This window comes from Micrasema longulum, unplaced genomic scaffold (genome assembly GCF_059751315.1).
Source record: "Micrasema longulum isolate JH-2025_06_02 unplaced genomic scaffold, ASM5975131v1 h1tg000487l, whole genome shotgun sequence".
NCBI classification, from domain to species: domain Eukaryota; kingdom Metazoa; phylum Arthropoda; class Insecta; order Trichoptera; family Brachycentridae; genus Micrasema; species Micrasema longulum.
Window position 1 is genome coordinate 1,804,819 of NW_028277684.1, and position 15,177 is coordinate 1,819,995.

The following is a 15,177-nucleotide window of genomic DNA, read 5'->3' on the forward strand; positions in this document are numbered from 1 at the left end:
TAAAATTTATCGAGAACATATTTTTTCACTACTACTACTAGCATCACGCTATTTCACTGTAAGGGTAGGCAGAGAGGACGGACCCCAAAACACGTCTTTCCTGGCATACATTCCAAGCTTCTTCGACATTCATACATCTTGTCATACATGCCCTTTGGTTCTATCTGCTTTTGACATGAACAGACTGAGGATTTTGGTTTATCTGATCATGTCACGTCTTTCTTGGTCGTCCCGGTCTCACCCTCGGTTAATCTTATCAAATATACCTGCCTCAGATTGGCACTCTGCCTGATTTCATCATTCGTAACCCTTTTATAAATTGATTTTCTACACATTCGTTAATCATCCTTCCTTTGCCAGTTCTGTGTTTCACTTCCATTCATAAGTGTTTGGATTAAAACATTTTTTTTATTGATTTAAAAAGTTCTAAGGCTTTTCATTTCTTTTCATTCTTCAGGTAACTCATTGTGCAGTTTTAATGCCCCGAACAATTAGTTTAGAGACTCTGTTTTTCTCCTCGTTAATAATTTATTTTTTTCTCTTGTTTTGTTTGCTTGGCATTTTTGGTTAAATTTAATGATTTTTTTATTTGATTTAACCCCCAAATTATTTTATATATATATTTTTTTTAGAAAAATAATTATTTACGTTCTTATGATTTACCCAAATATTTAATTTTGATGGCTATTTTCAACGAATTGTAAATAATTCACTATTAGAAAATGAAATCAAGTTGGGGTAGAGTGGGATTCGAACCACGGACCTTTGGTCCGTGAGTCCAAGACACTAGCCACGGGACCACAACCCGATATATTACTACATTGTATTTCATTCTTTTGCTTTTACCGTGAGAAAGCTAATTTTTCATTTTTTTATTTGGTTTACAAACAATGAAAAAAAATATTTCTTTTACAGAAATGTTAAAAAAATAAATAATTTTAATAAAATACATATTTAAACGAAATAAACAAAATAAATTATGAAAATTAAAATGAAATTGCTGTGAAAAATAATAATTTAGGTATTATAAAATACATCTTATATACTCATATAAACATTAATAAAATACATATTTAAATGAAATTTATAATATACACGAATAAAATGAAACTATAGTAAAAAATTCATTTATCATATAAAACTAAAACAAAAACAATAAAAAAAATACTTAAATAATATGCATCGAAATGAAACAAGCAGGGTTCTTGACCTCATATAGTTAGGGTTTTGGTAAGCATTCTTGTTTCTTGTTTCCCCAAGAAGATTTAGGTATAATGTATTTAAAATAAAACAGTTTATTTCGCATTCAATTTGCCTATAATTTAACTTCAAATATGGCGGCAGAAGTGGCCTTCAGAACTGCTAGAGAAAACTGGGTCATGATGATTTCCTAATACTAACACTAAATAATAATATACAATAAAAGAACCGTCCTGTTTTAATACAGCTTTTTTGTTACAGCTTTGAATTGCTCGGTGCTCTTTTTACGTTGTTCCATAAATGTTATTTTTATCTATTTATTTTTCATTGAAATCTCATTGACGTATCGTATTTTTATCTATGCGTTTACTGAAAAAAAAAACTTTTTTTAAATCAATAAATAAAAAGGCTTGTCGCAAGAAAAACACACTACGCGAAAACATAAATTATTGAGATTGGACTTTTTTTTATACATAATAAAAATTTCAACGGCGCTTCAAATTTGTATTTTTTTTTTGTAGACAAGGGCTGGATTTCACCCGTTAAGGAGTTTTTATGATTAAAACATTACAACACAGCTGATAAGCGTTTTTTTAGAAGGGAATATGAAAGTCTAGACATTAACAAGGCACCTGTCATTGGCAGGTTTGAGTGGCAAATCAACAGATGGAGGTTTAAATAAATATGCATGTCCAAACATGAGCAGAATCGTAAATGTTACACTGTGCGTAAAGTGGCCAATTGAACCAGCCAATGACAGGTCAATGCCTAGAATACCTTATTTCCTCCTCTAAAAACATTCTCCGTATCTGATCTGTTACGTTTAAAAAGTTGTGTAAAAAAAGTGCCTTCTTTCAAACAATTGTAGTCAAAAATTTATTTAAAATTTATATAAATGAAAAGCAACTGATAATAATAAAAATGTAAAGGGCAAAATTCATTCATATTCATTGACATATGGTACGGTATTCAAAATAAAAAACGTTACTGGATTTAATGTTAGGACATTATCAAACTAACTTAAAAATTTACGTTTCTTTATATATATGTACGAACAATAATTGCTGTTTAATTGTCTCATTCATAAAAGTTAAATAATATAAATAATAACTTCATTTAATTAATATGATGTAATTACTTTATAAAACTTAAAATAATTAAATATATTTAAATATACCTACACTTCAGATATATAAATTTATCCTCCATGTATATTATCAATATATAAATTATCCTTACACTGTATAATATTCACCAGTCTGAAGATGCCCATCAGAGGGTGAAAGCGCTAATTGGTCAAATAAATAAATGGAAGTGACTTATATTTAACTTATATTATATTGTAATAACTTATATTTACATATAAGTTATTATTTTAAAATTAATAACTTATATGTAAATATAAGTTATTACATCATGACAATGGAATTCCATCAAGAATTGTCAATAAATAATTTAAATAAAAAAAATTAATTAATAGTTCAATAAAACACCAATGTAGAGTTTCAACTATTTTTCAAATCAATATTAACATCTAATTATTAAAATTAATACATTAATTTCAAAGCTGTACCCCTGCAAATATTTTTGAATAATGGATTTCTTTCTAAATATACCCCTTATGTACCTAATAAAATGCACTCAGTATACCCTAATAGATTTATTATTCCTTTTCTTATATTGGTTTGTATATAAATCCTCAGTACTTACCTTACAGTAAATACCCTTACAAACTATTAGCATTAAACAGCTATTATTGTTACTATATGTATAAGGAAACTTTGTAAATATTTAAGTTAGTTTGATCCCAACAAGACAAAACGCGTCACATTATATTATTTGAAAAAAAAAAATATATGAAAAAAAGTAGAATTAAATCCAATAAAGATATTTTAGTTCTAGATACCTTACCAAATTTTAATATGAAATTCTTGTAATTAACTGCATGCACGATAAATAAAAAATAGTAAATTAACATTATTAAAATCACAAAATCTACGATAAGACACTTAAAACTATAGCTTTATTTACAAGAAATGTTTGTTCATTTAAATGCAGTCTGTAGATTTATGACTGGCTGTTTATAATTTAGTAAAAAATAATAAATTTCCAATAGTCGAGATAACATTTAATATGAATATAAAATCGCCAACCCGTAACTCAAATCGAATTAAATAAAAATATTAACTGCCGCAAATGGTCCAGCCGATATCCGCGAGAAAATGCGACTTTTATAGCAAAACGCATAAACTCGATTAAAGAAAATACATCTTTTCGTCTTGTTACAGAAAGTGAGGATAATTGGATTTTAGATTTTACGATTGTTGTGCGTTACAGCAATGTGTTAATTTAGTTTTGTTTTGCAATCTGTCGAGGGCGGGCGAACCAAGACTCTGTTCTCCGTGCACCTGGCCAGCCAGACTTCTCTACCATGGCCGGCCAACAGAATCTCTATACATACGTGGATGGTGAATATTACTCCTTGTTTCTTATTACTTACTTACTTACTGGTGACTCTCCTTTAGAGAATACTCATTTTTGTGACTCTCTTTCATAGAAAATAATTTACTTGAGACTCTCTTTTAGAGATTATTCCTTTCTTGTGACTTGTGACTGTCATTTAGACAAATCATTTTACTTGATACCCTCCATTAAGGAACACTCTTTACTTGTGACTCTCATTTAGACAAAACATTTTACTTGATATCCTCCATTAAGGAACACTCTTTACTTATGACTCTCCTTCAGATGAAAAGTTTACTAGAGACCTCTCTTTTAGAGATTACTCCTCATTTGTGACATTGGTTTGAGATAATATTTGATTCAGGGTGCTCCTTCAGAGATTATTCATTACATGTAACTCTCTTTCAGACATTACCCCTTTCTTGTGTGACTCTAGTATGAAAAAAAAGTTTACTCAACTACCTTTTACAGATTTACTTTTAACTCTCCTTCAGAGGAAGTATTTAATTTATTGTGTTTTCCAGCGAACTATTTATTTGTCACTCTTTCAAAAGTAATTAATTCGATTTTGGCCCCTCAAGTGAACATGAATTATTAGTGACGCCTTTTCAGAGTCAACTGTTTATGACACATTTTCAAAAATAATTATGTATATAATAATATTTTAGATAGTATAACACAAAGTAATTGTGAGACTCCTCCAGAGATATTTTTGTGGTGATTGTAGAACAGCGACGGATGTGCGAAAAATGCCAAATTGACTTAAAGAATCTTAAAAGGATTTTATAAAGGCTTTATATTCCAGGTTTGGAAAAAATGTAAATGTAACTAACCCAAGTAACAAAGGATATACTTTTGTAGTTATCAAGTTGCGACATAAAGTGACAAAAAAAAATTTAACCGCTCTCATGTAAAGTTGAAGCAAACCACATGCGTCGTTGTTCCACGATTATGACGTTATATTTTTAATTGTGCCACTTTTTCAGAGACGTCTCTGAGTTTTAAGAAATTATATTTATTTTTTTATTTTTACTATTTTTGCACCACAACAGGCCAGGAGGCCTAATTAAATTAGTAAATTACATCACAGAACACCCAGGCTTGAGAAAAATCACATTTTGATTTATGTGTTTCTCACCGGGAATCGAACCCGGAACGAACTCGGAACCTTCTGTGTGTAAGTCAAGCGTCTTGACCACTACATCACGGAGGCCAATCGTGTGACATGTGGCACTTTCTCAGTGACGATTTTCAATGATGAAGTATATTGAAATCCGAAAATGGTATATATTAATGTTTTCTTGAACGTGATAATTATATGAACATTATTTAATTGCATGTATGATGTAATAGATATAAAAATTCAATTTAATTTTTAAAATATTTCACTTTTTTTTTTTTTTTTTTGTTTGCACTAGTTCCACCTTTTACGAAGTGCCATGTCCATAAAAAGCAAGAAAGTAAAAATAATAGTATTTCTTTATAATGAAAGTAACTATAAATACTCTCATTATGAAGAAACATTTCCTGTGCCGATTAAATGTCCATAAAAAATGTGATGCAGCCAATTAAATTATTCAAACATCGAGTTTTTATAGTTAAGAAAAAATGAAGGGTTTTTTCATAGTTAGCACCCCAATGTTCTCAGAAAAGATAATTTATCACCGCTGTGAAATTAGGTAAAGAATACAATTTACAATCTATACTTCCCATTCAGTGGGTGACCTGTATCCGGTCTCCCATACAAAGGTCTCAATTATTTTTCTCCCTACTGGGGCTTTGTGGCCAAAGTTTAATTATTTATCCATAAGGAATTACTTATTCATGATTTATTATACCTATAAGGTTTCACCTTATTTAGTCTACTTTGATCGGTCGAAATCTAGTTTTTTTTAAAGATTTGTATTGAATGACTTAGGATGTATACATAGTTAACGATAATGCGTAAATCTGGTTGTGGTACCATGGTCGTGAACTCACTGATCAAAGGTCTAAATTTGGTTCCCATTTCCCAATAGTTAGTTAGTTACAACTCGTTGAAAATGGCCACCAAAATTGAAATATTTGGGTAGAAACCAAATTTTTCTTGGAAATTTTTTTTTTTCATTTTTAAGGCAGTGTACATACAAAAAGGCTGTTTTGAAATGTAGGAATGTAATAAATCATGTCATTTTAGATGATCTATTTATAAACTAATTTTTTTATTTTTGCTAATTATCGTGATTTTGGCAGAAATTAGTAACCAGGGCCCCGATTACAATGGGAAGTTAACAGAGTTATCTTCGAAGAATATAGAAATATAGAATATAGAATAAAGAAAAACCGATATTTATGAACAAAAATGAGTATTTTTGCATGAAAATTTAAGGTATCTTAGTCGGCCTCGTAGTCTAATGGTCAGCTTGTTTGCCTGCCATGCAAGTGGCCTCGAGTTCGATTCCTGACATGGTTGATATGAAATATTTATATATAGGGGTGTTTTCACACTAGAACATTTCATAGTCTCTGAACTGGTACCTGAAGCGTAAGACTGATCATCTTACCTTCATGTAACAAAAATGATCTAGATTCGCTGCGATTGCTGTACCAGTGCAGTGCCCTACGCACCTTTAGGCGCGGAAAGGGAATGATGATGATGAACATGTTTAGAAAAAAAAAATGTATGCACATTCTGCTTTTCATACAGAAAACTTAGTTTTACTGTGTAGTTAAAATTGAAGATAAATGTTAACTTCCCATTGTAATCGGGGCCCGGGGAATCCACGCACGTTAAGCAAAAAATTGTACCAACGCAACGCAACGCTTTTCAGCCTTTTGCAAGTTCAATTGTTTTAAATGACGTAGACATTTTTGATAAAATAGAGTTTTATCGTATTAATATTGTTACTTTATTTTTTAGTACAATTATCACGTCATTTTTCCTTCTTTTGTAGTTTTTTTGATTCAACAGCTTCGTTCGCTTTTCGGTACTGCGGTCTCAAACTTAAGGCATGAATAATAACACGTAGAGAAATATGACCTTAATCGTCGGGGTATTCGCTCGAGCGAAATAATCTCCAGTTGCGGAAATCTTCTGAAAATGTAACATATGGGTGGGCATGACCGACCGACCGATATGGGACATAGGGCATTATGTTACAACATTCATTATACTCCACATACATACATTATGTTATTATGTATATGTGTATGGTGAGCTGTTGGCAGGGCATGGCAGGCTCGAGCGCCCAGGCAGACAGATCGGCTCCAGAGAACTTCATTAAAAAAATATACAATAATTTAAGCAATAACTTTATTTTTTTCCACGTTAAATAGAACAAGTATATTTTTATTTCGTGTAAAATAAGATAAATAAATTTAATTTCCATTTCAGAGCACTACTGTTCCTTTGTCAAGTCTTAAAAAACACCAGAGTATCATCAATAGATCGGCTAACATTACAAAAAAAATCATGTTAGCCGATCATGTTAGCTTATTAATAAGCCCATTATTAATTTTTAGAGAATCTGTAGTCATTGGATTATCATTTTTAGTGGGGAATTGTTATTTGAATATTTAATTTAGTTAATAGTTCAGTCGTGTCCTAAACCCCGTAGACGCATATCACCTATTTAATTGATTTTACCGAAAATAAATACGTGAGTAATTAAATTATTTTTATTTGAATTTTTTCCTCTTCGGAATTAAAATTCTTCGCTTAGATTATCCTACTTCTGTTACTAATACTCTCATCATTTCCCTATATGCACCTAGCGGTGCATAGAGCACTGCATCGGAACTCCAATTGCAGCGTATCTAGATCACTTTTGTTAAATGAAAGCCAATGTGACCAGTCTTATGATTCCAGGAACACTTACATCGCTGCGTAGAACCACATTTAAAACCGATATATACTCGATTTCCATTTTCAGGATTTCTACCTGATTTTTGCCATCGAGGCAAAAACGCTCGCCAAGGATTCTGTTTCTTTTTTAAACACAGAAATATATTCTTTATCCTCCCGGGCACGGAATGATAACCTAGTTTTCTAGTTTTGCAAAATACCGAATGCTTTAAACGGAAAACAAATAAAAAGTTTTCATAAATTTTAACGACCTTTTTCTTATCTCAAACGTGTTACTTGAAACGCGGACACGTTTATCGGGCGAGCGCTATTTTACATTGCACGAAGCGGAAAACTTCGCGTATTGTTTTCTGGCAATAATAAATTGAGATTACTCGCCATTTTTTCTGGGCGTGATTTTTCTTCAAGTGGCTTTGTTAGCGCCAGTACTGAGCCTTGTTGGTTTACGATTATTCTACAATTTCTATTCTTCTTTTAGAATCATCTGTGACTCATTCTAAGGTGACATGTACTCTGTTATTATTATAATTATTTTACTGTAGGTACTTGTAATAATGCAATGCGTAAGGTGGTGTATGAGTCTAGAAAGCAATTCATTGCACGTTAAGTTATGTACGTGTTTGAGTTATTGAATTACTAAAACGTGCTGTAGATGTTTTTATTTATTGAGACATTTCATGTTTAAAAAATTTAAAGTTTAAAGTCATCTCACAACTTAACGAAAACTGGAAAAAAGTGCTTAGATTGCATTTTTTGAAACGGATGAAAATGAATTAATTTGCTTCATTCAATAAATTTTCAATATTATTAAAAAAAATATTGCATTGAATAAACATTGAGTTATCGCAATTTTTGGTTTTGGTTGTAGTAGTTTTAGTTTATTAAAAATATATTTTTTGATTAATTCCATATCTCTTATATTATCTAGTTAATTGAGTTATTCTACATATATTTCGTACTGGAACTACATTTTAATTATAATAGTGAAAATACGCATTTAATTCAATTCCACTTGAATTTGTAAATTTCACCAGTTTCGTCGTGATCGACATCGTCAGACTGGTCTCATACATAATATCTAGAGTTAACGATTTAAAAATAAAAAAATTGATCTTGAATTTTACGTAACTCTAATACATATTTACCAAGGTTTTGAATTGAAATAATATAATAATGTATGCACCATCAACGCGTATGTAAATGTGGGTACCACCTTTAAGTGTCGTAAATAGCCAAACAATCTTCAGTAATAATGTTGGCACTGAAATTTTCTTCATTTGTTTCCTGTGGATTAATCCGTGCATTTCCGTGACGCTTCTAGTAAAATTAATGCTTTTTAAAGCGGCTCATTAACCCGAGGAAACCTCAAACACCCGTAATATTTCCGCGTAATGATCACTATTGGCGAGAGGTTAACCTAACCACACATTCACAACTAGGAAGAGTTCTACCAACCGACACCTTAAATTGCCTTCACCACCGGTTCATAAAAACACACAATACAGTAATGAACTTGCATGGTTTTGTTTGTTTGGTGCGCCTGTATACACACTCGGTGCATAAATAATACAATACGTAAGCAATTTACCAAATCTTTTTTGTAAAATCAGCCTACTTAACCTTATTTACCGTATTACGATTTTCTTCTTCTCCTTCTTCTTCTTCGATGGCTCTCTTGCCCAAATTCAACTTTTTCCTCCAACTTCGCCCATCTTCGCCTTTCTCCAATTCGCAACTTGCTGCATCTTCCTTTACGTCGTCCTCCTACCTCAGCTAGGGCTTCCGATCATTCTTCTACCCCCTGGATGTCTAGATTGTTCATTCATGATTCTCTTAGGTACTCGTGCATTCAGCAATCTTTGTACATGTCCATCCGATATCAAGTCTATAATCACGATTATAGACTCCTCTAATGAAATATAATTTCCTTGAATATGTTTTCTGGGCAAAATAACTATTAAATCTTCTTATTTTCACATACCTAATCAACAAATTTAAGAATATATTGATAAATTTGAACCGGGTCGTGGTCCCGTGGTAGTATTGTGGACTCACGGGCTAAAGGTCCAAGTTTCAAATCCCACTCTACCACAACTCAATTTTCATTTTTCCAGCACAAGTTATTTACGACTTTAAGGAAATGGTCAGAAAATTTTAATATTTGTGTAAATAATAAGAACTCAAGTATTTATCTTTAAAGAAAAAAAAATGTATTGGATTCTAAACATGACAGATAAACCAGAATATGGAATTCACGATGATTTTTACATAAGTCTATTTAGAATAATTAATTGCCTTTAAAATTGTGAATTCAGTAATAAAATAATGCGTAGCATTTCTTTAAATATAAGGAATATCAATTTATTAAACATAAGTATTTTTTATTTTATGAATTCTAAGAATTCATTACAGAATTTGACTTTGATTTACGCATCCAAAATCCAATAACTTGCATATTATCTAATATATATTTTCAAGCATAATTTTCTTCATACTATATTTCCTTCGTAACTAAAAGTGTTTTATGTAAAATACGTAGGTACCTATGTACATACTTTTTTTTAAATCCCGAGGATCGAAACCCGAAGACGAACTTTTTATTGAACTAAAGATAAATTGGTTAGATATTTATTGAGTACATGAAGAGATCTATCTTTTGACTACAACAATATATTGTATATTACTGAATTCAAAATAGGTATTGTTCGAAATGTTAAAGGGCCCGCCAGCATGATCCCGAGTCTCCGCCATTATTCGGTTGTTTGTGCAAATTCTTCCGCGCAAGTAACCTCGTTAGGTACAAATGTGATGAGCAAGGCGCGCGATGTGCGGTGTTCCGCAAGGATGCTCGCCCACACGCACGCTTGTGATCTGTCCTGATCACTAACATAATTTCTGAACGATACTCGTATGTTCAGTGATCTAGAGTGGGGTTTTAACAGGTAGCGCCACTGAAAATATATTGTCAATGAAAACCGCCATCGAAAATAGTACACAGCTCTGAAAAGGAGCATTGAAATCTCGCGATACAATTAACAATAGTACAGCTTCTTCTTACTTTTATCTGCACTTAATGGTCCACAGGGCACTACTGTATTGATACATCAATTGCAGCGTATATAGATCAGTACACGTAAAATAACGATGATCAGTTCTATATTTGAACTAAATTACCTGCATACTTACTATTGGGTGTTAACATGACTTAATTCCTTTTTTTATAATTTAAAAATGAGCACCAAAATTTGATTTTACATTATGTTACAGCATATTATTCAATAATATATTCTCCGTATTTTTTTCATTCTCCTTATTTGTTTTTTTCGTTATTTCCTCGATTTAACGCGAACAAGAATGAGGTGTCGAAGATGTTCACTATCGTCTACTTTACAACCCATTGTAAAGACTTGTATTAATATAATCATAATACATGTAACGTGAATTTTAACAATTCGGAAAAATCGGACAAAATGTATAAACACCAAATATATTTTTTGAATTATTGACTATTATATAAGTTGTGATTATGATATACCGATTGGAAAACTAACTTTTTGGAAAAACTACAAATAAGCTGTTTACATAATGTAGCGTACTCGGAGGAAAGAAATAATAAAATATTTAATGTTAATTTTTCTAGAAATATCCAGTAAAACAGAAGAAATTCAGCGCTGAGACTCATTTTATATTAACAATGATTATTGAAGTCAGTTGTTTTTTCCAATGTACATTTTTAAAATAAAAACTATTTAATAATTATAATCGCCGCAACATTGATCATTACAGAACGGGCAATTTTGCAAGCTAAAGTAATAAAAATACTGTATTTATATTAAAAGCAAATAAATATAAAAAAATAATCGGCGAGCCTGTTTTATAAAACAATAAAATTTATTTTATTATTACAAATTTAAATTATTTATTTCAATGGGCGGTATTTTATCGATTGAATAAATCTTTAACGTTTTTTTAGTATAATACAATAAACTTTCATACCAACAAGTCGAATGGGATTATATGTACTCAATAGGGTGGAAGATCCTATACAGAGCCGTTGTCCATATAATGACGGAGTTTAGAAATGTAAACCTCTGTGTGTTTGATTTGGAAATAAATACTCGGGTATCAATAATGGTTTTATAATAAAAACCTGGTTATTATTGAGTGGCAAAGAATGACCCATTATCGTCCTTTTGTGGCAATCATAAACCATTATGTGTAGGTAGAGTGATGCCCTTTTCATATGTTTCTGCTTGCTTTACCAGTCTGAATACGAGACTTTATGGCTTTATGTATTCCAGCGCACACTGCGTTTTCTGAATAAATTTATAACCGAAATCAATACGTACAAAGTAATACTTCACATAAGTAACTAGTATTTATTATAATTCATACTAATATTATAAATCTGAAAGAGTATTTGTTTGTGTTTCATTCACGTCTCAACGGAGCGACTGATTGAGATATGTTTTTGCATATGGATAGCCGGAGAGGTGAGAAGTAAAATATGATACTTATTTTTCATCTCAAATACAAAAAAATTACAATGAAAAAAGTATACAATATTTCGGCCTAGTGGTGTTATGGTCAGCGCGTTTGCCTATCATCGAAATAACGATACTACGTAACCATAGACTAACAGATCATCGTATTTTATTCATAGCGATAATTGGAAGACCAAGCTACTTTTAATCCTGATAAAATATATCATTCCATCGGGAAAAGTCTAATTGACAAACAAACGTCAATTTTTGTTTATTATTACCTAAGTAATTTCTCCCCAATGTCACGAGAGCAAAGCCGCGGGAAAGGGGTAGTTGTTGATAAATTAAGATAAGTTTTAGTAAAAGTAAGTAACCAGCTTGTGTTGTTTATTGTGATTAAAAATTAAAAAGCGAGTTCACAGTAAAATATATGCATGCTTTAGAGCTTTAGTTTGATTATTTTAAGAAATATTGTATTTAATTAAAATCTTCTAACGTTTATCAATATGTTTTGACAGTTAAAAATAACGATAGCTAAATTGACGTCTTTCCAACACTCACATCCTTACCCAACAAACTATTACTATGTTGTGCATTTTTATACGTAGCACAAGGTTTTTTATATATATTTTTAATTATGTAACTGCAGTATACAGAAGTTAAACAAACTCTGGTACATGGAGGTTTTTTTGCTATTTAGTTATTGCATTTTGATAATTTAAAATTGATTAAACATAATAGAATGAACGTTGAAAAAATACTTTCAGATAATGGCCTTTAAACACTTAAACAAAATGCCTCGTCCCACACACACTTAAATTTCACAGCCTACATATTGTTACAGTTTAAATTTCTTAAAAATTAATACTGTTCTGAAAATGTGGCTAGAGTGACGAAACCGCTTATTGGTTAAAAAAAAGTAAGTGGATTTAAGTGTCAACCTATCGTTAGGAAGAAATTTTTATGTATAAAAATACAATAAACTTCCATCACAATACAGACCGAGGGTCTTCCTATCGGTTTCGCTTATATTGAACATTTTTATTGACAAAAAATCGAATTCACTTCATAAAAATTTTAATTCCATGAACAGCGATGTTAACCAAATTTAACTGTTTATATTTTTTTTAATTAACCGCAATATTCATTAAATTTAACTCTACTCTTATTGCCCATTTTTTTTTAAATAAACAAATCTCCATATGCTTGAAAAGACAAGTACATGAATCGCGCATATTGCCGGTGACAACATACGGACTAGAAACCATGTATATAACACAAAAAAGTAGTCAGAAATTAAAATGCACGCAACAATCCATGGAAAGACAGATGCTTGGTGTATGTCTGAGAGACAGAATAAGAAATGAAGAAATAAGGCGCCGAACTGGAGTCGTGGATATCATGGATCGTGCAGCGAAATTGAAATGGCAGTGGGCAAGACACTTGGCGAGACAAAATGATGGCAGATGGACACCCAGAATAATAATGCGGAGACCATGGGCAAACAAGAGAAGTGTTGGAAGGCCACAGAAAAGATGGGTCGACGACATTGCCTCTATTGCCGGTAAAACGTGGATGATGAAAGCGAGTGATATGAAGGAAGGAGACGTTTCAAAAAGACTTTTATCTAGTTGTGGAGACAATAAGGCTGAAGAAGAAGAAGAAGAAGTTATCGGCCTTTTTAATCGAGTTTAACAGTGTGGAATGTTTATGTCTGATAATAATAATAATAATGTTTGGATAATTTATATAGCGCCATTTTTGTGAAGATCACTTCAAGGGCGCTGTACAATAAATAAATATCCCAGCACGACGGTTGGGATTGTAGTTCCTCGTCTCCAATTATGATATATTACAATTATGATATATAGGAGCTAGATAACAGCACGTCTTGCAGCTCAGAGCGCATGGACAGTAAGAAATCTAGCCACTATTTACATTTTTATTTTTAAACATTTTATTTGACAATGAAGTTTAGAGTTTAAGTGATATTTTAAAAAACGAAATAAAAAGCAAATTTATAAAAATAGAAGTTAGATTACAACAAGTCTTGCAGCTACTGAGCGCATGGACGGTTGATGTTGTAATTCTTCGTACTTTCCTATTATAGGTTGCAGTCTTCAGCGGATTAAAATTAATTTCTATCAAGCTTTGAATTAATGCTACGTTTTACTGAAAAAAAGACCTATGTGCGGCCGTGGCGGGCGGTGGCGGTAATATCTAAGGTGAACTGCGGACTATGGGCTCCCATAGCTACTGAAAACCGATATCGGCAACTTAGTATCAACAATACGATTCATATTATTCTTCTTCCCCATTCTAGGGGCTCATCACAATCTAATTTTAGGATCGTTTATTATTGTTCGCTCGATTTACGTTTACACTATTTGTTAGGAATCTCCATGTACGCACAATGTAATCTTTGTGTACCTTTACTTTAGTGCTCGAACATGATTCCTCTTTGAATAAAGATATTAACTTTATTGGGAAAGGTATTCATAAAAGCTTTTGTAAATACATTTGCGAGTTAAGATGTATAGGTAATGGTCCTTATGAATCGATCCATTTATGAATACTCTCATGTTTATTAAGCTATAAAAATAATTGATAAAAAACCGCACATAAATTTTGAATTTTATAAAATTTAAAATAAATCAATTTTGTAAATTCATAAGGTGGCCTCCGTGGTGAAGTGATCAAGATATTTGACACACTCACGGAAGGTTCCGGGTTCGATTCCCGGTGAGAACGCAAAAATTAAATGTGATTTTTCTCAAGCCTGGGTGAACTGTGCTGTAATTCACCACTATAATTGGGCCTCCTGGCCTGTTGTGGTGCAACAAATAATTGTAACCTTTAGAAAAAATTCATACTAAGAACATTGTGGCAGATATTATATTATTTCTAACAATTTGATTAAATGTGTTTTTTTATGCATGTGCATTGATAAACCAGTCAAAAAGACTTCTACCTTATTAGAAAAAGATTTTTCTTCTTCGACAGGACAAGGCCGCGTCAACCAACTGGGAGGAGTGTTCATCAACGGCCGTCCTCTTCCCAACCACATCCGGCTAAAGATAGTGGAGATGGCTGCCGCAGGAGTCAGGCCCTGCGTCATATCGCGCCAGCTGCGCGTATCCCACGGCTGCGTGTCAAAAATCCTCAACCGTTACCAGGTCAGTTTCT

At 31.9% G+C, this 15,177-nt stretch overlaps 1 protein-coding gene across 2 annotated transcripts in view; it reads left to right on the forward strand.

Moving 5' to 3' along the window:
- The window catches only part of gsb (paired box protein gooseberry), a 69,419-nt gene that overhangs the window by 33,263 nt on the left and 20,979 nt on the right, over positions 1-15,177 (forward strand). The window contains exons 2-3 of one of the 2 annotated variants that reach the window (XM_088227052.1): positions 3,576-3,668; positions 14,995-15,167. In XM_088227052.1, the coding sequence (XP_088083178.1) occupies positions 3,576-3,668; positions 14,995-15,167 (266 nt within the window). The remainder of the gene's footprint in view (positions 1-3,575; positions 3,669-14,994; positions 15,168-15,177) is intronic. The other variant, XM_088227053.1, reaches the window with a different exon arrangement.